At 34.0% G+C, this 26,544-nt stretch overlaps 2 protein-coding genes across 7 annotated transcripts in view; one reads left to right on the top strand and one right to left on the bottom strand.

The window, feature by feature from the left end:
- Positions 1-2,604, top strand: LOC108731669 (glycerol-3-phosphate phosphatase). 3 transcript variants are annotated; one of them, XM_018462098.1, is made up of 5 exons: positions 1-129; positions 254-347; positions 411-659; positions 1,765-2,016; positions 2,094-2,604. In XM_018462098.1, the coding sequence occupies exons 2-5, from the start codon at positions 260-262 to the stop codon at positions 2,435-2,437; spliced, it is 933 nt and encodes a 310-aa protein (XP_018317600.1). In that variant the 5' UTR covers positions 1-129; positions 254-259; the 3' UTR covers positions 2,438-2,604. The 3 variants fall into 3 exon arrangements, with proteins under 3 accessions (XP_018317600.1, XP_018317599.1, XP_018317601.1); XM_018462097.1 differs by having other exon boundaries at positions 127-197; XM_018462099.1 differs by lacking the exon at positions 1-129 and having other exon boundaries at positions 270-347; positions 398-659.
- A 9,739-nt stretch (positions 2,605-12,343) lies between these two features.
- The window catches only part of Eip78C (Ecdysone-induced protein 78C), a 74,073-nt gene continuing 59,872 nt past the window's right edge, over positions 12,344-26,544 (bottom strand). The window contains exons 3-9 of one of the 4 annotated variants that reach the window (XR_001937037.1): positions 26,237-26,361; positions 20,401-20,542; positions 16,123-16,520; positions 15,402-15,719; positions 14,335-14,713; positions 12,759-13,547; positions 12,344-12,591 (exon numbers count right to left, since the gene is read on the bottom strand). Coding sequence is in view for 3 of the 4 variants with exons in the window: in XM_018462199.1 (XP_018317701.1) it covers positions 14,339-14,713; positions 15,402-15,719; positions 16,123-16,520; positions 20,401-20,542; positions 26,237-26,361 (1,358 nt within the window). In the remaining variant the exon portion in view is untranslated. Of the gene's footprint in view, positions 13,548-14,334; positions 14,714-15,401; positions 15,720-16,122; positions 16,521-20,400; positions 20,543-26,236; positions 26,362-26,544 lie in introns of all 4 variants that reach the window. The other 3 variants (XM_018462199.1, XM_018462201.1, XM_018462202.1) reach the window with 3 other exon arrangements.

The following is a 26,544-nucleotide window of genomic DNA, read 5'->3' as shown; positions in this document are numbered from 1 at the left end:
TAATGCTGAAATAATGCACCAATGGCGTATTCCGATTTTTTTTAAAGTGACATTACAATCACGGTGGAATCAGCTGATCTGTGCCATCATTAACTCGCGTGTTTTGATAATACACGCGGACTATCACTGGTAAATAATGAATGTTATCTGAGTTATCACCCGATAATACTTAGAAAGTTCCTATGGCGATAACACGGGTATATATCCGTTTCCATCGTTGTGATATTTGTGATACATGTCGTCGCTTTTATAGGTGATAATGTCCGCGATAAATGTGAAGGCGCTCGCTCGTCAAAACGTCCGGAGATTCTTAAATTCATTCGACACCGTCATGACGGACTGCGACGGTGAGTGAGGACTACGTGTGAACACGGTTGGTACGATGATGATTCCTTAGGTATCTTTTTCAGGTGTATTATGGATGCACATGACACCTCTGCCTCATTCGGCGGATGTTGTGAACCTTTTCCGCAGACTCGGCAAACAGGTTTTCTACGTGACGAACAACAGCACGAAGACCCGCAATGACTTGGTGGAAAAGTGCAGGACACTCAAGTTTGAAGCGACCAAGGATGACATTTTATGCACTGCTCATCTGTCAGCATGTTATTTACAAAGTTTAAACTTTCACAAGAAAGTCTATGTTATTGGTTCCGAAGGTAAAGCTCTGTCAATGGCGTTACTAAATATTTGTTATCCTTTTCCGAGATAACTTTTCCCTGAATTTTTGTATGAATTGGAAATACTGAGAAAGTTTATATCTTTTCTTAGTATTTTTTATATATGTGAATTTTGAAATATTCAATATTTCTATTTCTATAATTTCTATTCTGATGAAATACTTTTTCAAATTTTATTAGAAATTATAGAATGAGACGTTTCTCAATTTCATTTTCATTCAATGTCGTTTATTTTAACATTCATGTATATACAAGGTGAGTCTGATAAAAAGTTCATGTTTTTCTCGAAAAACAGTTAGAGATAGGGAGAAGACACCTATTATCAAAATTGTAGGATAAATAGGGGGACATACTTTGATGACCTTGAGTAACCTTAAACCTCCTTGGTTTTCATGCTATCAATAAAAAATTTTTTTTTTTCATGGGATGAGGTATTTTTTACTTGTTCTATCGATGGTACTCAAATGAGGAGAATAATTTTGCATTAGAGTATCTTTTAAAAAATTCAACTACTATTGGGATGTAAATCAAAATAAGTCAGACTGAAAGTTTGCAACAAATTTTTTATTATTGCAGTAAATGTTCGAGATGTTCATCATATTGATCTAGACATAGTCTTCCTGGAAAGTTTGCTTGGACTTCTTCTAACTCTTGAATCGTTATTTCTTGAATTGTTATTTAGTTCATTGAGCACCATCGATAGAACAAATAAAAAATACCACTTCCCATTAAAAAAAATTTTTTTATTGGTAATATGAGAACCAAGGACATTTAAGGTTACTCAAGGTCATCAAAGTATATCTTCCTACTTATTCTATAATTTTGATAATAGGTGTCTTCCTCCTATCTCTAACCATTTTCGAGAAAAATATGGTCGACTTTTTATCAGACTCACCCTGTATATAAAGAATTCTAAAAAAGATGTGACTTTGTTGGCATTTTCGAAAAATATTTCTATTTTATATAAAAAATCTGTGAAATTTTATTTAAAAAATTATAAAGTTGTTCAGAAATTAGGAAAAATTACGTAAAAAATTTTCGTAAGGTATGCAATTATTTTATTCTGATATTAATTTTTATACAGCAATTGCGAAAGAATTGGAGCAAGCTGGTATCTCGTATTGTGGAATAGGGCCAGATCCAATTGATCAGAATATCTCATATTCCGTTTTTGAGAAAAATCCTGAAGTAGCTGCTGTTATAGTCGGATTCGATGAACACTTTAGCTATCCTAAAATGGTAAAAGCAGCTACATATTTAAATGACATCAATGTACATTTCATTGGCACCAATACAGATGAAAGATTTCCAGTTTCAAATGACGTTGTAATACCTGGTAGGCATTGAGATAAACTTTCTGAATTATCTTTGTATATATAGCGTATTAATTAAAAATCTATGATTTTTTCGCAGGTACAGGAAGTCTAGTCAGATGTATAGAAAGTTGTTCAGAGAGGAAAGCAGTAATTATGGGCAAACCGGACAAATACATGGCTAAAATGTTGATGGAACGATCTAATGTTGATCCTCAGCGTACTTTAATGATTGGAGACCGATGTAATACCGATATACTCTTTGGAACTCATTGCGGTTTTACGACTTTGTTAGTCTTGACGGGAGTAACCGCATTATCGGACGTTGAAAGATGGAAGCAATCCGAGCGGCAAGAAGAACGGGATCTTGTACCAAATTATTACATAGACGCGCTTGGCGATTTATTGCCGTATTTAAAAGAACTGGAAACTGAAATATCGTAAACTCACAAGATTTAGCAATGAAGAACAAAAGTATGTGCGCCATAATACTTACTACTAATAATGTAACTTTTTAGAATACGTTGCAAACTTGTATACATATGGATATGTATTTCACGCACACGTACATGTACATATATATATGTATCAATATGTATAGAATTACTTAACACAGATAGACTCTTTTTAATAAATTTAAATTATTTATATTATATATATATATACAAATCAATAGATTCTCTTCTGTGTGTAATAAATTTTAAGGAATATTAAATGCAACAATCTTGCAGTCTATCTTTATTTATTTAAATTTTTCCTCGCAAAAGGAATAGGTAAATAAAGTGCGAATGTTAGAGCAAAATAAATGGAAATAATTTGAAGTTTCGAGTGTAGACGAAGGTATGAAACAAGAAAGTAAATTTTCCACTTTAAATCTTCCAACCCCATATTTATTTTGGCAATGCCTTTTATATGAAAAAGTACACCTTTTTTTTAAAGGATGATGCACATTTCGGATGAGAAAGGAGTACTGTGAGAAAGATAGACAGAGATAGAGAGAGGGGGGAGGGAGGGAGAGAGAGGGGAAGATGAATTGGCAGAGGATGAAAGGATGTGTGCAAAAAGATCGTGATAATACAATATATATTATATTCAAATATATATATATATATATATATGATAATGGTAAACTTAATGGTAGAGAGAAAGAGAGAAATACGGATTCGTAATCCTTACCTAGAGCTTGTCGTAAACTCATAACAATGAAATATATTTAACGCGCTATATCATCATATAATATAAAAGAAGCGTGGTACGTATGTGTGTTTCCATTGTGTATAATGTATGCATATGTATGTGTTTTTCATCTCGTCGTGTACGTCTGTATATCTTATTTTATACTTTCTAAGTTCGTCAGAGGATCTTCCTTTCCTAATCTCTACGGGGAGGCGAATTAGAAGTGCATGCCTATATCTTACATAGACACATATTCAAATATCGATTTCGAAGAGCACGAGTCGTAAAACTTTTTTAACAGCTAATCGTTTAACGGTTTCGATGCGTAAGTATTGTAGCGAGACAGCGTAACATTCATTACTATCATTACGTAACGTTCGCAATGATATATTACAAGAAACCCGTGTATATTCTCAGACTGTTACGCAGAGATCTTCGAAGCCGCCTTCGCGGACCGCATTCTCTCCGTTCAGATATCGTTTAAAGTTTCGATATATGAAGTTTCAGTGTAAATCACAGTTCACTCATACACGTCGAAAAGATATAACGCATTCAAGGTACGCTTCAATTTCACAACGAAATGCATTGCGGCACGTCGATCGAGAGGGATCGGCTGTAACAATAAATAATTTCTCTTATACATCTTTTTGAAACATATATCACAAATCTTTCGCGGACTAGAAAAACACGCGACAGTAACACTAGTAAACATAATCTTTGTTATATGTAATATTTCTCTTTTTCTTTTTTTACGCTGCATTTAAAAATGTCGGATTTTTTTTCAGAATTATGACAGAGAGAGAGAGAGAGAGAGAGAGTTTTAATTTTTCGAAATATATAAAACAAGGAGAGATACGCTTGAAGAAAGCATACGATCGCTTTTTTTTATTGCCATGCTACACTATCCTCTCGGAGGCAAAATTGTATTAGTTTACACACGTCCACAGGGATTCCGGATCCTATGGACGATTAAACATTGATACGATCTTAAACAGTACGTATGTATTTCGATATGTGCGATCTTAAGTAGAACTGCCGCCGGTGTATTGCAATCGAGAAGCTTACCTCTAAACTGTCTTAAATGCACATTTAAAATGCATTATGCATTAGATAGCTTTGCTATGCATAATTTTTTTAAGGATATGTTCTTGAGCTTTCGGAAGTAAGCTCTTCGATTTCGTGGATCGCCGTTGCTTCCCTCTCGTTCTCTATGAATTAGTACATATTAATGATTAGTCTTGTAATTGGCACAAGTTTTATCATGTATTTATAGGTAATCGAACGGTTTTAATAAGAGAGGATTTAATATCTCGGTGTAGATGATTTAGGAGGAGTGTAGATGAATGAGAAGAAGAAAGTGGATGTAGATGAGAAGAACGATGTGAGGGATTCGACATAAACGATTCTGCAGTCGTCCAATAATCGTTTGGAAAACTGACGGATGTTACTTTCGCTACATTTATATATTATAATGCTGTAACGAGACAAGATTAATAACGAGCAATCTTAATGAGAAGGCGAGAAAGACAATAAATCGATAAAAATTTTACTTACAGATATATAATATATAAATCAACGAATTTAAATCTAATTGTTCCTATACCGCTCGCTCCAGATCTCTGGTACAGAAAAAAATGTCCATATTTTATAATGACAAGTTACGCCGCAAGCATGATATTATTTCTGAAATGTTATTATAAGTGAAATATTAATTTAAACTGGTAACACACACACGAGCAGGCACACACGCACGCACACGCACATGCACACTCGAAAGAAATAACATACACACACAAACACACACGGTGGTCGTTCAATATGTAGGTATCTAAACGGAAATTGTGAAAATTAATGATACGCTGTAATTTCAATAAAACGACTTACGATCATACAGGGTGATTCAAACATATATCGCTGAACTTGAAATATTCTGTTAATTTTAAATAATAATAATAATGATAAAAAATATAGTCGAGATATTTAATATTTTTTTCATTTTTTAGTCATTATATGAAGAATAGAAGATACTTCGACGAATTACTATTATCGAGCATAAAAGATCGTTCAACTTTCAATTTGTAATTAAAAATAAAAAAATTTGTTACATTATAGACACGTTTTTTTTCTGTCTTATATAAATATACTCTTAAAATTTGTACAATTCTGCTAAACTTTTTTTTGTTGATTAAGTTGTTTTCTTAAGATAATAACTTTTGAGTGTCTAATACTTTAAGAAGACGTGATACTCAAATTGCACATAGAGAATAAAATATAAAAACATTTATTATGTAGAGACATCATCAATCTGTTGTAAGTAAATTACACTTTGTTAATTGCGTTACATAACGTTTGTAGATGTTAACTAGACAATATTTTTTTCTTCCCCATATACGATACGCAATCAAGCGACATAGATTTGAATTACACTGTAATCTCTTTACAAACTCTAAATAAAGATTCATTCTTTATGCTGGAATGTCGCTGTGTGACGCTGCTACGATTGTCGACGAGACAAAAAATCGAACATTATTAAGTATCTTATGCTTCGCGAAATGGACGAAATGGAGAGGATGCACATGCGTTCGAATATAGCAGTAGAAGAATATGTTATGTGTGATATGCGTGTATGTGTGCGTATGAATGCATATTTTATACATACAGGATATCCAAAAATGTGCGGGGTTTGCCTCCTTCCGAATATGATTTGAATAAATTTGAGAACGGACTTTCCTTTATCCGAAAATAAGTCCATACGTCTAAGTAATCAAATTCAACTAAAAAGTTAAATTTGCAAAATATTAAATTTGGAATAAATAATATTGAAATTTTATTTTATAACTATTTTTTTAGATTATTTGAAACTTAATTTAATGATTTATGATTAAAACTAAAAAATTAAATCGAGATGAAAAATTATATCACTACAATTGACAAATATTATAAAATTATATAAAAAATATTGTGATGGAAAGAATGCGATTTTTGCGATATCCTGTATGGATATACACGTGTGGCTTTGACCACACGTTTAGAGATTAACAAATAAATACAGATATACATACACGCGCCGGACTATATGTATGTGTGCCCAAGCCGACGCGCTATATAAATTTAGACCCGCGTTTAAATCTCATACTTAGCATTCTGTATGCAGTCATTTAAATTCTCAATTTCATATAACATTTTATACGTAACTTTCATTATGAGATAAATAAAAACCACTCGCGATAGTCACGTTTAGCGCTAAATGCGAGATATAAACGCGAGCCCTAACAAATCGATATCGTCTTATAAAACAACTAAATGAAAACATTTGTACTTTAGCAGTATAGAGCAGTCATTTTTTGTAGTTACCCTTAATATCGTTTTATCTTCGTTATATTATATTTTATACATATATATGTAATATATTTTTTTAAGAATAATTCCCGCCTCCCTTGGCACTCTGATATCGCCCACCGTTACCATTATTCTTGTCGTCGCCATCGTCCTCAACTTTATTAATAATGAATATGGTATTCCGAATGTCGCGCATTTGCCCTCAACTGCGGATGCCAGATATTGAATTTTGAAAAATATTTCGACAAAACCTCAAGACAAATTACAACAGTTAGAAAATTAACAAGATATAAATAATCAGTTGCAACTTAGTGAAATCGAGATATTGGCTCGCTCTGCAGATTTGTGCAGTAGATAGCAATATTCCATTTCTCATATAATTTCCACAAAACTTAACAAAATGTTAATTTGAGGATTAATAAACCTGATAGTACGTTCGCTGGATCCAAAGTCGCGAGAAAGTGCACGATGAATAGGATATATGCACGTATATGTACGTATAATAGTATGTAAATAGGGACATTAATTAAAATTCGGCCCATCATTTTTTCGCGTGAAGAGACAAGATTTATTTACGTAATATTTTATTTCACGAAGTACCTTATTGATGCGAATATTAGTATGGTTTGATATGTATAATTCTTTTTCAATTTCAACGAAAGTGAGATTTTTGAAAATTTTACTGAAAAATATAAAGTACTTTAAAATTAGGGGAGCACAATATTTTTTCGCTATTTATATTTTTATACGTTGACCACTGTTCTCGTATATGTCCAAGTCGCTTGATAAACGGAATAGTATAAGTTAAATATTCGATAAACATCCGATAACATGAATCGGGTATTCGCACGAATCAAACGATTAATTTAAAAAAATTTATCTTTGTAAATTAAATAATTTGCGAGTGTAAACGAATCTTACATTGTGATAAATTTGTTAACAAGTTTGTTTTTAAACAATGCTCACTGCTTTTGTCAAGCGTCTTTACGTATAAAACGATGGACACAATTTCGCGCAAATGTCCGATATAATAAAATCCTTCTCTTTTTTAATTGATTTAAAATCGATCTGTTCTCAATAAAAATAATTTTTAATGAGAAACGTATTTGTAAGTATAGATCTAACTTTTTATGATCTGAATTCATAATTAATAGATAACGTTTTACTTTTAAATTAATAGACTCAAACAGAAAATCTTATTTCGAAAAGTATTTAACATCGTGTGTTCGCAAGTCAAAATGAAACAAAAATGCACTGATAAAATGGAACTGGTAACGAATTGAGTCAGGGAGAAATTGGCTCCACAGAATTTGTTGGCAGAATCTTGTACGAATTTTTGTGGCTCATATATGTATATTTATGGATGTATATGTCGCTGCTTTTGAGTGTCGAAGAGAACAGATATGCATAAATGCAACGCATATAACCGAGATATTCTACATTAAACCGAAGAATAATTATTATGTAGTCTTAGCAATTGCGGGCGGAATACATAGAAGTATTTAAAAAACTGTCTGGACCATCTTATCATTCTAGCGTTTGCCTTTTCTTGACTTAAATAGCGCCGCTGATGATATATAACGTCGATATCATAATCACTAATAAGTACAATCAATGTAGCAATAATAATAATAATAATATCTTTAGCAATAATAATCGTAATAATATTTATAATGATGGTAGTACTAATGATAATAAACATATCGATGATAATGATAATAGCAGTGGGAGGAGCACAGCGATAATAATCGGAGTTTAACCGCAATAATATTAATCGTACGATATTGATTAACCAACGATTTGTATATAAGTATATATGTACATATAGAGATACTATAGCACCATGACCGAAATCTCGAATCTCGAAACCTAAAAGAGACAAAGCGAAGGATCAAATTAAAAGAGTCCAGGGGGTGGCGGAAGGAGGACGGGCTGAAGAGAGAGAGAAAGAGAGAGAGAGGACTAAAAGAACTTTTCGTTTCGGTCGAAACATGAGAAAGAAAAAGGGGAAATTGAGATGTTTCACATTCTCAATTTTCCGTTTTTCTTTCTCGTGTTTCGACCGACAGAGAAAGACAAGAAAGTCGTCCTTTCAAGTCGATTTAGTAAGTTCAACAGAATAGAAACATGAAATGCTCTTCGACATGAAATAGGAAAAAGGCCAATAAGAACCAGACTGCAGATATTGGTGGAAAATATACATATATGTTGATGACTATTTCTATAATGATTTCGATCTACTCTGGATCTCTTGATGGTAAACTCAGTCTTGTATACATTGGAAATAAATATTTACTTATCAATGTCTGCGGTTCGGCTTTTATTCGGTTTTTCCCATGAAGAAAAAGATTCTTATCCCTAATGAAAAGTTTCTCGTAATATTTTTAAGAATTTATTATATTTTAAAGGTATGAAGATTTCTAAAATAGTACTTTAAACTTTTTCAAAGTAAGTTTTCTTCAGAAATAATAGAATGAGAAATCTTACGAAATCCTAAAATATAATGTTTCAGAATTTATATGAAGAAATCCAGAAAAAAATTTTAGATTTTATCAGTATTTCTGAAGTGTTTTAATTTGTATAAAAAAAATCCAAGTTTTCTAAAAAAATTATACAGAAATTATGAAAAATTCTGAAAAATTATATGAAGAATTCTAGAAAAAAAATTTCTCCAGAGACTCCAATTATCGTTCAAACACATCAATTCGATTTTTTATATCGTGCGTGGTTTTTTCCTTTATTACCGGCCAATCGTCGCGTTTATGCTACGAGAAGTCGAAGAACGAAGGGCCGCCGGCGATCAGAATGAAAGATCTGGGCGAGATCAGGGCGAAGGGATCTGGACACATCCCTAAAAGTGGAGCATCATCGCGCGCGAACAACCGGCCAAGAACACGAAGGAACACTATCGGCGCTGCGCAAGGATGACGAAGGACGATTGACCGGCGCCGTCGCTAAGAGATAGAGACAGATAGAGAATTATCTTGCTTTTATCATAATAATACAATATTACGCTATATTATTACTATGATGTATTTGGCCGTTTAATTATATACTCCAGCAACGCTCGCCAGAACACCTCTTCATTTCATGATTGCTACCTCGGCGAATAATTTTCGTGGGACTAGAAATTTTGAAGAATACGATCGTGACGTAACTGGAGAAAAGTGTCGATCTCGGAAGAGAGTGGTATATTTATCTATTTGTCACTGATTCATGTTTCTCTCATTTTTAATTTACACTAAGAGAGTAATATAATAAAAAATTAATAATTAGAGGATTTTTATCTTCCTTTTTTAATTTTTTTATCTCTTCTTTCGCTTTCTTTTCTTTTTTCGGACATCAAATTCCTTCAAAGAAATTGAAAAATTATGCCTTCAATTTTAACGAACTAAGGGATATTGCGATGTCACTGTTGATTCTCGCCATTCACATTCTCTCTCGAAATTTTATTCAAAACCCTGAAATTTTAATCGACATTTTTCTCGTTTGGCAATGATCGGATAAAAAGTGGAAATAATATGACGATCAATAAATGCCAAGTCACGTACACTCGACTTATATTGAATCACGAGAGACCTTCCACTGCCCGATTAGAATATAAAAGCGGGAGAACACTACCACGTGATCGTGATTGTTGCGTTGTAATCACCGATATGTCCTACCTTGCGATTCGCTCGACATTAACGCGTTAATTAACAGCTACTTCTTTTTTTTTTGTAATATAGCTTCAATATAATGTTCCTTTGTAATATACATATATATATTTCTCCTATATATATATTTGTATATATATTTATATTATATTAAACGATGATATCCTCTTTGTCCAATATATTAATTAAGTATGATATGTTTATTCACAACTTGATGTGAGCGCTTAGAAAGAATGAGAAAGAGCGAGAAAAAGAGATAGAGTGATAAAGATTGGAAATTCTTCCTTCCTTCCCTTAATATCGCAAGGACAGCATCTTCGATTTCTCTTTCGATTTGAGTGATAGCGATAATAAACCGGGTTAACGTCGTTATTTTAAGCACGCCCGGCGTATATTAGATAAAACAGTGATATCTATATCAATAAACTTCTTTTTGCTCTCTTATTTCACGTTTCACGGATGAGTATTTCGATGCACTCGCACACAGATGCACATGCACGCACACAAACAAGTGCACAAGTACGTGCACGCACATACGCACGCACGCACACACGCACGCACGCACACGCGCGCGCGCGCGCTCTGCGATCATATATTGTTATGTATTACACGCTAGTCATTGTCAGAAAGTTTATTAGTAGTGTTTAAAGTTTGAAGAGCTGGTCGCGCTCGCCACAGGACGGTTCCGCACGGAATCGTGGAGTCGGGCTCAGAGTTCTCTGGATGTCGCGTGTGTGTCGGGTGTCATGTGTGTATGCGCGGGCTGTGTGTTGCCGGTACGCATCGCGTTTTTCGCAAATTTTTGTATGTACACATGTGTACAAAGTAGCCGGACTCGTTGCCGTTCTCTCGGGAGGCGCGATTTACAGATCACAGACACGCGGTTTGTCGCGACGAGTAAACGTGCAAATTATTCTGCGTGGATTAATTGAGGAACTTTATTCCGAATCGCCATTTGCGTTCCGGTTCTGTTTTACGTGTTTCCACCCGGAACAGCCTCCCGAAGCGTTGCGCGACGATATATAATTGTATATATATATAATTATATAATTATATAATTATATATATGTATATCGAGATATAATTCGCTATTCTACTTGTCGAGTAATAAAAATAGAGATTGCATAGATTGAAATTCGTAGCAGATGCGTCTATAAGAAGATACGTTCCTATAAAGATTTCTCGAGCTTTATAGCATGAAATTTGTATACGCTCCCTCTCAGCGCTTGTGCGCCTTTAATTACATACGTAAGCTCATAGCTGCTGTATGCGTATATGAATGCGCGTTTAAATCGCGCGAGCCTCGTGCTCAATCGCGTTTTGTTACATTTACGCGGTCATACAATCGTTCATCATCACCTCCGGTGTCGCAACAAATCAAAGATCGAAAATGGCAAGTTCGATTTTCAATGTTGGGGACACAGAAAAATGTATCTCGACTGGCCAATTAGATTTAAGAATCTAGCAAATGAAATTAAAACTATGTATCAATTCAGTAGGCATTTTAATCTTTTGTATAATTATACAACATGTACATATACAATTAAGAATCTCCCAAATAGCCAAGCGTTCCTTAGGGCGCGTTTATACCTTGACGGAAAAGCAGAAAGCGGAAAAGCAGCAGCCAATCAGAACTCGCGCTGGTATTCGACAATTTCGACTTTTTGTGTTACTTACTACCAACGCGAGTTGTGATTGGCCACTGCTTTTCCGCTTTCTGCTTTTCCGTCAAAATGTGAATTCGCCCTTAGTATAAGAAAAGAAATAATTGCTTGGCACAAGTTTCCTTTCAGTTGCCGTTATCGGAACAATAGTTTAGGGCAACCTAAAGATATTATGCGGACAACGGTTGTCTGCGTAAATGAGCGAAAATGCTGTAACACTCTTATTGCTATAAAAGTTGCTACAATCTGTTGGAAAAAGGGCAAACCGTTACCTGAGTTATCATCAAATTGTTCATAATTATTAGTGGCAATAAAAATCGGCAATCCAACAGGCAAAACCAGAAGCCATTTTCCTTGATACAGAAGCAACTTAAGCAGAGCAATTTCAAGCAAATGGACAGCAATCTGCAGGCAACTTGTGGGTAGTCTTATTATTATGAATAATTATAAAGCATATAATAGGAAAAACATGCTATATTTAATTTTTATTAAAAAAAATTAGCGCTCTTTTTTTATTCTGAAATATATCGTTTATTAAAAATTAATTTTTTTTCACGTGTCTGCAACATTGAAATTCGAACTGATCACGATTACGCTGGCTGCAACACCTCCAAAGAGACACGTACGTGCTCAGCAACGATAATAATACACGAGGGAACACTTTGTAATCTTAATTTCTGATATGTCCGTTGAATATAGTTGGTGTTTCTGATGCTATCATTTGGCCGATTTCCGTTCTAGCCGCTCAGACGGGTACTGCACGCTGTATATATTTATTATATACATATATATTCTTAAGTCTTAGAATTATTTGAAGAAACAGAAAGAAAAATCAAAGGACAGAATCTTGAGCACGAACGGACGTCCATGATTCTGTTACGCTTTTGTGCTTATTTTCTCATCGCAACGCTCGTTAAAACAGCCATTTACTTGGCGCGATGGCAAAGCGGCGCGAAAGATCCCTCCCTCGTTGATTGAGTATTTCATTCAAATATACGCCCGTTCGAAGACCCGCTTGCTGTAATGCGTATGTGCTATTGCTTGGCGAATAGTACAAAGCCGTTTCTGTTGAATTTGAGCAAATTGCGAATTTTCCTCCGAACTTGCAAGCGCGGAGCTTGCACGGAGAAGTTCCGTCTTATTGCTTGCGCGACTCTTTAAAGGTAATCTTCTCGTCTCTTGAGATCATCTTCTGTTATTCGCTGGAACGATCAAAACATTTCAAGGGATGTTCCCTAAAAGATCGTTAGAAGTTCACGCTACCGTCCGCTGCGCGATCTCACTGTTCAGATAATCAACAATTGCGTCTGTAATTTTCTTTCTCTTTTTCTTTAATTTTCTAGTACGCAAATTTCTTTCGATCGGCGATCATCCGACCAAAATTCCTTTTCCGCTGACTTTTGAATAACCGAGACAAGTCAATGGGAATCGCCATTAACGATAGTCGTCGACAATTGCGTCTTTGTTTTTCTTCTCTCTCTAATTTTCTAATATCTCTTGTGATAGACAATCTTCATAGGCATACTTCGTTCCTCGTTTCAACCGCCCGTTCTTCATTCAATTTGGATCTCGTCATCGTATTGGATGTATTTCGCTAACTCTATGAGTTAAAACGATTCTAGATATTCAGAACGGCCTCGGTAAACGCTGGGCTCGATTTATCGTCGACACCACGGCATCATTGGTCTCGAATTACCTCGCTGTAGCTTATAGAGGCTGCTAAACAAAGGATATTTCGCTGTATTCGACAATCCAAGAGCTTAAGATTGGATACATTAAATAAAATAATTCAACAAAATTTAATTCATCAAGATAATTAAATAATAATGAAACAAATTAGACTAATATCTGTACAGAAATTTGTTAAAGCGGTCGAAGCAGACGCGATTCGCGAAAAACCCGTAGATTTGTTAATTTAATTTTAAATTATTTGACGCAATGTTGCATTAAGATATAATTAAAACTGTATTACTATATTGGATTATTATAAAAGTTCGTGCCGATTTCGCACTGTTATTTTATAATCACGATCATGGTACAAGTGACGAAAAATCAAACATTTGCAGACTTTATTTGCGCGTTACATCAAATTATTAAAAGTATCAAATTATCAAATGAACAAAAGCGAGGAAAACTGGAATTACATTGAATAATATGAATAAAAGTGAAACAAGGAAAGATAAAAGCGAGCACGCGTTTAAAAGTTAAATCATAAAGCGTAAACATATGTATTTCGTATGAATACTCTTTTGAAGCATTCGTTTATAAATGTCATTGCAGTCAGGACAGTTATCGATTATCCAGCAGTATACAGAATTCGCGCTTCTCATTGCTCGTATCTTTTTCACGGTGTTATCGCTGTCATTTTGTTCATAGAAACGAATGCTTCGAGCGTAAGCGAATGCTTTCATATCTTCACGAAGCGTTCGCCTCGCTGAATATAAATCAAAATTCACTTCCCCCCTTTCATTCACACAACCGGTCTCTATTTATTATTGAAGATTACCTTTTCATTGCAAATCCTCCTCGCATTTGGGAATGTCGAATATTTCGGCGAACAGCGGCGGTAATTTAAGCTTCGTCCAGTTCCTGCGGAACCAATCTAGGAGATTGGCATGTCTGGCACCGAGCGCTCTCAGTTCGGGTATCCTTTGCGAGACGTTGGTGATCGCGGTGCCGCCGGCACCTTCACCGGAGGGTCGCGTTGTCTGCACTCTCAGTGCCTCCAGGACGTGATCCTGCAGCCTTTGAACGGCCTTGACGTCGTTCAGTCCTGGTCGTTCGTTCAACAGCACCGCCGCCGAGAACAGGCCGAGCTCGGTGTCCGTCAGTTGGTGGGCATTTAACGACGACGTGACTTGCATCAGTGCGGACACGAAGTCGGGCTGTCGATCGTAAATAGTCGAATAAAACAACGATCGTATAATATAATAATAATCTTTACAGAAATTTAATACTGGAAAGTAATTAATTACTTAGTTTGAATATTAAAAGTACTGTTGTATTTTTAATATTTAAAATAAGTAATTAATCACTATCTTTCAATATTAATCCTTCGATGTCACTCTGGATAGTAGCTGGTTTTCTTTTTCTAATGCTTTCTCCATTGTTTATAACTTTTTATTAATAAAAACAAATAAATTTACTTAATACCGATATGTTCCTTAATGTCTGGTGTTTCGATTGAAAAAAAATTTTACAATATGTTTATTTTTATAAAAGTTAATTATAAGCAATCGAATTGAATTGGGTATGCTATACCCAAGTGTGTCATTTCCGTAATGTGACACCGAAGTGTTAAAAATTGACTAGTACTAAATTAGATTTAGTAAAGGAAAGACAAAACTGAAAATGCGAAAAACGCCTAAATTTATTATTTTATTTTCAATTTATTTCTCGATAGAGAAAAAAAATAGTAAATTTTACGCGATAAAGAACGAATTCGGAATCCATAAATTCGAAACTACGAATTTCACTGAGACTTAGGGAAACAAGTACAAGTGTGTTACTTCATCGAAAATAAGATAAAATTAGTACAAGTTAAACTGTATTGATCTACAGCTTTAATCTTACCTCGTACATCAGTTCCAGTTGCTGGCGGGTGAAGTAAGTGCCGTCTTCAAAAGTCATCGAATTATCGGTGGTCATTTTGGAGATGTGGCAGAGCCACACCTCGAAGAAGCCGACTTTGATCAGGATCAGTTGGTCGTCTTGCGAGAGTTCGCAGAATCCCGGCATCCGTTTTGCGAATTCCACTACCCTCTGTACCGACGGTGTCACTCTAGTGGCAAATTGCTGCCACAACCAGATCCTTTGCGACTCAACAGTCTCCGCGGTCGAGGATGCCGCTTCTGGATCTTCCGGGCTCGCGGGCTGCGAAGAATTACTCGCCTAATCAGCAAGATTACAAACAAATCTGCGAGTTTGCTACCACTTCCAGCGGGAAGTCTTCGCGCTAACGTAATGAGAAATTAAACTAATTCCGTTCTACGTCAAAAAGACAACGAGACATATCGCAAAGTTTTCATTCTTTCAATCGATTCGGAAAAGATCTTTATTGTGAATAAATAAAAAAAAACATATAGATCTTTATTTTATTGAATTTAGTTATTAGAAGACCTGCTTTGACCGAATATTTTTTGCTTATTTGTGTTGGACATTTCTGGGTCAATTTTCACTTACTGTTTAATTACTATTATGTTTAAATTATTGTTATATGACGACTACTGATTTAGAGCGGTGACGTTTTAAATCGCAACGGATTAGTTTCCTTTTTCATTTTCTAATGGCTCACCGGTATTATCATAGGTTTTCTCGTGAGGCCCCTGGTGGACTCTTCCGTGAAGCCGCAATGAGCGTGATGAGCCTGCGAGACCTGATGAATCACATCGTATACAGCCAGTTGCTTCACGTCAGCGTCTGATTGATCAGCCTCGACCACCGCCGCCGACGGTACCCGTGAGATCGCGTTCTGGCTTTGGGTGTTATTGTTATTGTTGTTGTTGTTGTTATTGTTGTTGTTATTGTTGTTCTTGTTGCTGGCATTGTTGTTGCCGGTATCGGGTGTAGTCAGTTGCTGCATTTCCATAGCCGCCATCGTCGTCGTCGTCGTCGTCGTCGTCATGGTCGTCGCCATCGTGTCCTCGGGGCCGCGTTCTCTCGAGCGTTTCGGCACCCTGCCGTATCTCACGGCTGCAAAGAGATGAACAGAATGTGATCATTGGGGAGATCTCGAGATATTGAATTATTTACATATATTTTTCGTTCCTTGCGGCGGTCTTCGTTAATATTTATATAATTTTTGTAAATAAAAGCTGCGATAAAATTCAAGATATTTTTGCGAATATTCCTCCAACGAAAGCACGTAAAATCTTTTATTTTATTAAAAATTTTTTATTTCTCAAACGAGTGATCTTAAGTAAACTTTTCAAAATGTTATGTGCTAACTCATGTTTAAGGGGTGAAACACCCCTTTGAAGAAAAACAGTATTTCTATTTTTTTCGAGCCGAATACCGTCGGAAGTATAAAAAATTTTTTTCCATCTTTTATACTCCCGATGATATTCGGCTCGAAATAGAAATACCGTTTTTCTTCAAAGGGGGGTTTCACCCCTTAAACATGAATTAGCGCACGTATAAAAAAATACGCGCCTCTCTCTTAGATTTTCGTGTTTAACAACATATTTCATGGAGAATCAAATCGGTTCCGGATAGTTATGAAACTTCCCTTGTGAGTTCAACTTTTTCTCCACCGTCTTTCAAGTCAGTGGAGACCGGTGCAAGTTGAAATTGAGGTTATGTTCATGTTAAGTATCGTAAGTTAGATTCGTGCTAAGGTATGATATTACGTTACGATATGATATTACATTATTCTAATTAATGTCATAACAATGATGTGTTAATTTTGATGTTTATACAATAGCTACGCAACGATATTTTGACGTTTAAAAGTATTGAAACGTAAAAAAATTAATTAAAAAAAAAGGTTTAAATAAATAAATCAGAATATTGTAAAATAAGTAATATAAGTTTGAACATAGTTATTATACATTTTTAGGTATTATAAAATAGATGTTTTGATATGTTCCACTGAGCCACACTAAACCTGTACTATTTAGATACTGTGCAGTTTTCACTAGTGCAGTTTTCATCGAAATCTAGCACGGCGCTGGTGTTGCACCAGTTTTCTCTGGAAAATGCTATTAAATTCGTAAATTTGAGTTATTTTTTTTGTCATTTCTATGTTGCCACTGCTCTTGCTCAATATGTCATTAAGGGGTTATATTTAGTTAGAAGGCCGAAAAAAGATGAATTTTCGTGAATTTTTTTCAAAAAAGTATATGCACATATCTGTATGAAATGTTTTATGTTCGAAAGAACCTACTTTGACAAAGTTTTCATATTTTTTTAATGTAAAAATATTAATAAATAAATAAGTTATAGCTAGTGTCCGGAAAGCCGTTTTCCAAAATGCGTTTTGCACTGTCATTCGGAACCAACCCAGATAGCAAAGCGTGTCTCAGCAAAATCTCGCAAATCTGTGATTGGTTATGATGCTGACAACTTGCCATAGATTTGTCTTCAACGATTTCGAATATTGTAGCAACATGCAGACAACAATGTGTATACGTATTGCTAGCAGTTTAACAGCAAGATAGCTACATCAATGTTATCTTACGTTGTCGGCAATATGATAGTATTGTATAATGCTGCATATTATTATGCAACATGATGGCGATAGTACGAATTTTGATGATGACGATTTTAAAGTTGTTTTAATTACTGGCAAGTTGCTACTCAATGTTATCATATCGTGAAGACATCAAGTTGCCAACAAATGAGGACTCAGTTGCTGCAATTCTGGTAGCAACAAATACTTAGCAATGCATACTTAGCAAGCAATATGCCAACAAGACAAACACGTAGCTTTTGATGATGAACTATCTGGGAAGTTATGTGAAATGAAAAAATTCAAAAGATTTAGTTAATATATAAATTAACCTAGTCTTTAATCGATTGATATTCCGAAAAATTTAATTACAACAAAATGACGGCTATTCAAAGTTGACATTTCGATTTTCATGAAAAAAATTGGACATTTTTCGTCCATTAAAAAAAAAGTATGCATTGAAAAAAAAATCCTTCGATCAAAGACTAGATTTACATGCCTAAAAAAAAACATGTAAAATTTCAGATTGATCTCAGTGCAGTGGTTTTTGAGATATTCTACTCACCGATTTTGAAAATATAGTTTTGAGAAAAACGTGTTTAAAGTTTCAAATAGCTCGATGATAACTGCTATAACTGTCAGCGTCTCCGGGTTTCGTGCTTGCGATGGTCAAAAAGTCCGTTGAATTTGCTTACAATGTCTTAGAAGGTTCGTATTTACTAACACAAGTATACATAGCAACACAATAGATGACCTGACAGGCAGATAGACCGAGATGATATTCGTCCCCCTCAGAGGAATGCACAGTAACGTACTAAAGTTCGTATCTCCGTAAAAATACAGCGGATCAACTTACAATTTTGAGGGAATATTTCTAACAATATATACTTCAAGAAAATGTGATTTTTTTGAAATTTCTAACTAGATATAACCCCTTAATTTAACTAAAATATTAGAGTTAAACTTTAACTAAAAAAAAAATGTATTAAATTTAACTTAAATTTATCATTTATTAAGCGTATATACGTATTAATACAGACGTTATTTAAATTGAAACTAACCATATTATAGAAATGAACTGATTGACATTTTGACATATGTGTAAGTTAAAATAATAGAATGTTATTTAACTCAAGGAATTGGGTTACCATTGCTCTTTTGATATTTAACAGTGTTTCTTTTTAAAAATTGAAATGATTTTTTTTCGCGCAAATATCAAGAAAGAGTAGTTTTTAGATCGCAGCCGATTTTTAGCGAATCACGATTCAAGGACATAGACAATAAAGTCTCACGGTCCAAATAATTTCAGGTAGACTTTAGTTTCATGGACTCCTGATTTAAACGCCGTAATCTGAAGATATTTTAAAGTTTAAACATTTCTGAAAGTTAAGTCCCGCGGATTTAAATGGAAGTCATCTCGTTTGCGTTCCTCTAGATTATTACACCCGCGTCTACGCGAGTCTACGTGAGTTCGTTACAATTTCGTTTGCGACACGTGACACGATGATGAAGCGGTACTCGCAGCTCGTACGTCGTACACGTAGACCGGTATTGCGCCCTGGAACTCTGACGTTTAATTATGTACACGCCTGCCCTTTGGTTTACTTTACTCTCTCGACACGGGTGGCAAGTAGATTTTGCATCACTGACGGCTAGAATTGCGATCTCGTAGAATTCTGTTTGAATTTCTAACGGCGCCGTGGACTCGTAAGCTCGTTTCCGACACACGCGTGAAGAATCAAAGAGTCGACTCGTCGTACTCGGCATATACAAATATAACTGACAAATAACATATAAGATCGTCAAAACATTTTTTAATTTTTGATATGTTTAAACATTCTCTCTCTCTCTCTCTCTCTCTCTCTCTGTCTATGCACAGTTACCTATATTTAAATTAATTTAAACGATTCATCAACTGTTTTAAAAATTTTATACAATTTTCTGCTATCATAAAAAAAAAAGAAAATATATGCATTTTTATGTCTCGTATAATTTTGTACTACAGTTGCTGCTTATTATTTTACAACACATTTTTAAATAATTTTTTTAAATAGGTACATAATATATTTCATAAATTCATCAATATATTTCATAAATTCATATTTGATATATTTTATATGAAATAAGGTAATATAATAAGGTGATATAAGATAACATCAACAAAAAAGCTCGAAAAAGATTTAGAGATCGAAAAGATTTTACAATCCTTTAAAAAATGTATGCAATATTGATTATCAATTTCTTTATAAGGAATTCTTTATATAGAAACTGTATGTCATGGATTAAATATTTGATAATGTTACTCGGTAGTCTCTTCGATATTGATACGTTTCAGAATTTGCCGACTGTCTAGACTAGACGAAGTGTAAAAATTGTTAAACGTAGCGCGAACACGGTACTTACAGTCTCTGGACATGCCGACTGCTAGGCACTTCTTGAATCTGCAGTACTGGCAACGGTTCCGATTTAATCTGATGACAAGACACTTGCCGTCCCTCAAGCACCTGTACTCTATCTGCTTCTGTATGCTCCTTCTGAAGAAGCCCTGAAACAGGAAGTAAGGAAGCGCTATTAATAACAATCCTATAGACCGTCGCGGGATTAATTATATCTCCTCATGTATAAAATACGACACTCCGTGCTCTTCTTTGTAACATCGAGGATACAGGAAAAGCGAGATAGCTAACGGAAAACGCGCTCATGAGAAAAGCAAGTTCTCGAACACGCTCCGTATTATATTGCTTATTTTCCGTGATGGGAAATTCTCTGTTACAATTACATCTCAGAACATTTGTATGTTCACACATACACAATTAATAATAATAAAAAATGATAATTAAACAATACGCTATATCTCTATATGGCGGAGATTTCATAAATGGCTACCATTTACTAAATTTTTAATTTTCAACACATTAACTATGTATTTTGATAATTAAATCCAAAATCGTTCAAAATCGTGCATTTTCCCATGCAGATGAAAAATTGTGATTATGTCAAAATTTATAAATAAATTATCATTTATAAATAAATGATAATTAGGTAACCCGCTGTATATCTTTGGATACAGTAAAATTATTAGATATTTTTCTGAATATCTTTTTCCGTGAAAGAAATTAATTTTTCTTCGGCGGAGACTTTGAAGATGGTTTTCATTTAAATTCTTAATTTCCAACGTTAATTATTTTAATAGGCTCGCCATAACAAAACATTTAAGTACCATTTTTAAAATTTTTTAGAAAAAACGAAAAATTTATTTTCTTACAAACTATCAAAAATTCTACAAAAAATTATTGTAATAAGATATGAGCAGTTTTTGTAAAAATGTTTAATTAAATAATTCTAATAAAAAAAATCGTGTTAAAGTTGTTAAAATTTCAAAACGATGTAAATAAAAATGCAAGTCAAAGTACATATTATTGAAGTAAAAATGTCAATTACACAATAATTTGTAACATTTTGTACACTGTTAAATCTATAGTGTCAAATTTAACCTAACGTGAGTCGCCACTGCTCCTACTCAATCATATCATTATTTTATACTAAAACAATGATTATATTTGACACTATACAATGTCAAATTGACACTATATAATATAATGTCAAATTGACATGATATTGGTAAAAAAATAACGATATATTTAATAGGAGCAGTGGCGACTCACGTTAGGTTAAATATGACATTATAGATTTGACAGTGCACGATCTTTTCTTCTCGAGATACGTTACTGCTAAGCCTTTTCTCCTTCGAAATCCTTCTATTATAAATATTTTCTCACCCGTTTCTATTGATCTTAGATCTGTTCTTTATTCCTGCACTACCTGAACTGATGCACACGGTGCAATAAGTTGAAACGAAACAAACGTATATTTGTTTCACTTCAACTTATTGCACCGTGTGCACCTATTCAGACAGTAAAGGAATAAAGAACAGACCTTTAGTTTATCTCGCTTTTTAGTTATTTCTAGTGGTTGAATTTGTTTAAATTTTAGGCTACAATTAGATGCCTGCACAACTATTATTTCTGAATATTATAATTGCAACAGTTAAATGTCTATATTACGAAGGTTCTAAAGAAGTTCGAATTGCTGCGAAAAACTTATGTAAAAGAAAATTTAAATGCCCCTATTACCTCGAATACATGTTCGAGTATGTATGCGCCCAAACATTTCGAGCCGTTTCGCATGTTCGGCCGAGGATCGGTGGGCGATATGATCGCCACATCTTAATATTAATAAGAATCTTTGAAATAACTGTTGTTTTTCTCTCTAAATTTCTTGGAGTGAAATCTCACTCCAAGAGAATAAAAATACAGCCATTTTTGGACAAGAGTGAAAATATTTCACTTCTTGAAAGTGAATGACAATTTTCGCTCAAAAAACATTATCACTTTTCTTCGAATTTTACTTAAAAAAGTGAAAATTGTCACTCTTTTTCAAAAAATGAAATATTTTCACAGCCAAAAATGGCTGTATTTTCACTCTCTTAGAGTGAGATTTCACTCTAAGAAATTTAGAGGGCTTATTCATATTTTAGTTATAGTATATTTTAGTTAAATATAATATACGTCGAATGTTTGTCGGGTGCTTAATTCTGATATAGCCTAGGGTCTTATTTTTCATATTCACTAATATGTATATATTACGTAAAGAACAGCCAGCTATGGCTTTACGAAGTGAGAAGCTCACGCGGAAGTAATGGAATAATGGAAACGGCGTATGGATGAGGCGGGAGCAATCGAGAAAGCATCGATTTATTGGCATATTACTATCGGTGCTAATTGATGAAAGGTATTCGTAACTGCATCATGCAACAACGCTAACGTACATCCAGCATCCAATATCCTGGAATCCCCGATGGACGGACTGCTCGTAATGCAACTGTCGATATTACTGGTAACCAATGGCGCGCGCGACCTCAGTTCGTTTGTGTAGAGAATCGATATATATTATAACACGTCTGTCTGTCCTCGTCAACCAGAGACAGAAAAAAATAATCATGGTATAATTAATTTGATAAATCAATATTATAAGTTAAATATACATATTTGAAAAAAATTACAAAAACGCGTTAAATGTTTTAATAATTAATCAAGTAATTTAATTAAGTATATAATTAACAGAGTAATTTATTATCTCGTTATGATAAAAATTACTTTATTACAAAAAAGAACAAAATATATACAGGATGTTTAAATTGAAATTAAAATTTTAAATAGATTACAATTGATTTTGCTTAATAAAAATTAAGATTTTTTTAAAAAGTTATTTCGATAACATTTATTTAATTTATATTACGTAATTATATACGAATTCTTTCAAAATTATAAAAAAAATCCGGCCGTTAAGAAAAAATTTTGAGAACAAGATTTATGTATTTTAACTCCATAAAAATCTCGTTATCGTCTGCAGAAGATTTGTATAGCACAAGATGTTCACGTTATAAAACAGCTGGAAGAGAAAGCTAGAGTTTTGTACAATAATAAATATTGCACGTGGAGAATAAAGGAGAGACGAACAGCATGAAAAACCGCGTACATTCAGCTAGTAGTAAAAACGCGATGCGAGTCAGACGAATGTAGCAGCGCAGTAGTAATAGCCCAGTCGGACGCGAAACAATGGCAAGCCGGTTCATTGATTTGTTGCAGTTTAAATTACAATTTATAAGCTGTATGCGCAAAATTTGTTTTATTATTCATATTATTAATCATAAACTTTATATTATTGATAATTTGATATTATTTGATATTGATATATAAACCAGATCAAATATTAATTTGAGAAACTCCTATCAACATATATAAGTTTTATTTAAATGACTTCGGTTCTCGGCTTGGAAAAGAGAATACTGTGATGCCAAATATTATCGAATATTCGCTTAATGCATATCTCGAAATACGAATATTATACACAGCCAAATATATACTGTTAGATATTAAAAGAGCAATGGTAATCCAATTCCTTGAATTAAATGATGTTTTGTTATTTTTAAGTATTGTTTATAACGTATGCCAAAATGTAAATCTACTCTGTGGTTAATTTCAAAATAAATAATATCCATATATTAATGCATGCACTTAATAAATAATAAACCAAATTTCAATACAGTTTAATATATTAATTGAATTAAATTATTGAACTCTATTGTTTAGTTAAATTAGTGATATATTGAATAGGAACAGTGGCGATCTATAGAAATGATTAAAAAATAATTCAAATTGGGTATAATTTGACGTTAGGAATTTAACAGTGCTGATGCAGCCGTTTGGACGATATTGAAGACGTTCCTGGATGTCAACTTTTTTTTCGTTACACAGAAGTTACTTCGAGGACGAACATAGACGTAACAAATACAGACTACACATTCTCTGATCTTAACATCTGTGCTTCGTTAGAAAGAAGTGAATCATATCAGTATCTCTCTTCAACATCTTTCTTCAACTCTTTAGGAAGAGAGAAAGAGAGCTATATGATTCAAGCTCACTCTTTTTAAACCAACAGTGACAACTTTATACAAGGAAAGAATGATTTTGCTGAAGTAACTATAAGAATTTAGCTAGATACAGATCTGAAAGTAATTTCGTTGCATCATCAAAATAACTGCGTAGGAATTAGGAATATGAAGTATGATGAGCAATGTTACAAAAACTTCAACGTTCTAGCAATCAGTTTGCTACATAATTATTGTAATTGTCCAACAAAATTATTTTCAAGTTTCTATATATATATATATATGAATATTTAGCTTAATGTTCAGATGTTTCAGCAAAATCGTCGTTTCCGTGTAGAACTAGAAATCATCTACGCTATCATCTTCATTTTTATTACGTTTATGAGGATGAATTGCGCTTGAGGACTTTTCAGCTAATTTTAGGCGAACTTTCCACGGCAAAATCCTGTTTATATGTATCTACGTACATTTGCCCGCAGAACTAGCTGCTAGCGAATAAGAGAATGCACCAATTCACCGTTAACTCTGGCCTTAGGGCTTCCGCATTTGAAATCTCAGGCGTGCAGCGGCGTACGGGCGTTTCGCGGCGGATGTGCATCTCCCACGATGCTTAAGACGTGAGTGCGCGCACCGATAAATATCCTGCCCCGAAGTGCGAACGAGTCGTTTCGCGGATTATTACCTGATCGTCATGCATCCTTGCGGATTGGAGTTGTAAATTGTACTCGACCCACCGCTGCGCCGCGAGGTCAAACCGATCGGCGAATATTCCGCAAGATATCGGAAGTTAAGAGCAACTATAACGATGTTTCGTCTCAAGCTTCTCTTTTATAATTCTGCGCGTGGAACAATTCTCTTTCAGCTTGTTACGATAGTGAACCGCGCGGAATGAAGTCCCAGCTGCTTCCCGAGTCATGTAAAATTGGGTTTATAAAACTAACGAATCATATCACGGAAAAAAATAAATTGGGTGGTACAGCAAAGCTATATCTTGTTACGCGAGTTTAATATTTATAACTAAGAAGATTTGATGGTTCAACAAAGAAATTATGTCTGTAAGCTATTATCAGTATACTGTAATTCAGTTTATTCTTTCTATAACAAGGAAAATTATTAATTAAACAAATTTTCTTCATTACAGTAACAAAAGTAAGCGCAATATCTCTTAGCCAACATCCTTTGTTAAAAATTTCGATTTATATATTGGATTAATTTTCACAGAAGATTATCTTTGGTATATTAATAAAATTACTGTGCTATTACAACAAATATGATTACCGATAATAACTAATTTTATTCAGCTGTACAATTTTATTACTTTAACAAAGAAAACGGACTGACCGTATATTACGACTGTAGATTTGCTGAATCAGTGAAATTTTTAGTTATTTTAACAAATCTTTTTTCCAATCACGTTAAGCATCTTTAATCTAACAATTCTTAATTTTCAATGCATATCATATCATGCATTGAAGATTAAGGATTGTGAATTGAAGATTAGAAATTAAATAGCAGAGCGAAACGGATTAAAATTAAAATTACGTGTTTTACATAATTTTAAATATAGCTGCCTAAAATTGATTTTTCTTAACAAATTATTAGCATAAATGATCGCAAAATGTGACGACTAACGCGAAATGTTCCACTGTTTCTTTCGATTATTATTATACAAAAATTAACGTAGACGTTACAGCTTGTAGATGTTTATAGCTTGCATGCTATGTTTTAGTTTTTAAATTTTAACTTGCTTTTTTGTTTGCTTTCGATTATAGGATTTTCGATACTCACTTTGCAACCTTCGCAGCTGGTAACGCCGTAATGATAACCGCTCGCCTTATCGCCACAAACTTTGCAGGGTACGAAGCTCTTAGCGGGCGTCGAACTGTTGGAATCAGCTGCTGCGTAATGCTGTTCTGTAAGTAAACAAGAATTTAAAAAATTAATGTGTTGTTTTGCTTTCTCTAATAAAGCTAATGATAAAATGTATATATAAATTAATTATATAATAATATAATAAATTGATCGTAGCGAGATGAACAGTCTAGTAAGACTATTTGTAGCTGCGACAGAATATACTTTATGTGGCTTTAATTTTA

This window comes from Mycetomoellerius zeteki, unplaced genomic scaffold, assembly GCF_001594055.1.
Source record: "Mycetomoellerius zeteki isolate Tzet28-1 unplaced genomic scaffold, Tzet1.0 scaffold135, whole genome shotgun sequence".
Lineage (NCBI taxonomy): Eukaryota > Metazoa > Arthropoda > Insecta > Hymenoptera > Formicidae > Mycetomoellerius > Mycetomoellerius zeteki.
Note: the sequence above shows the minus strand (reverse complement) of the source record. Positions and strands in the feature narration are given on the sequence as shown.

Coding starts and splice junctions, on each gene's coding strand:
- LOC108731669 (XM_018462097.1), top strand. Junction 348..410: donor CGTCATGACGGACTGCGACG/GTGAGTGAGGAC, acceptor TATCTTTTTCAG/GTGTATTATGGATGCACATG. Junction 2,017..2,093: donor AAATGACGTTGTAATACCTG/GTAGGCATTGAG, acceptor ATTTTTTCGCAG/GTACAGGAAGTCTAGTCAGA.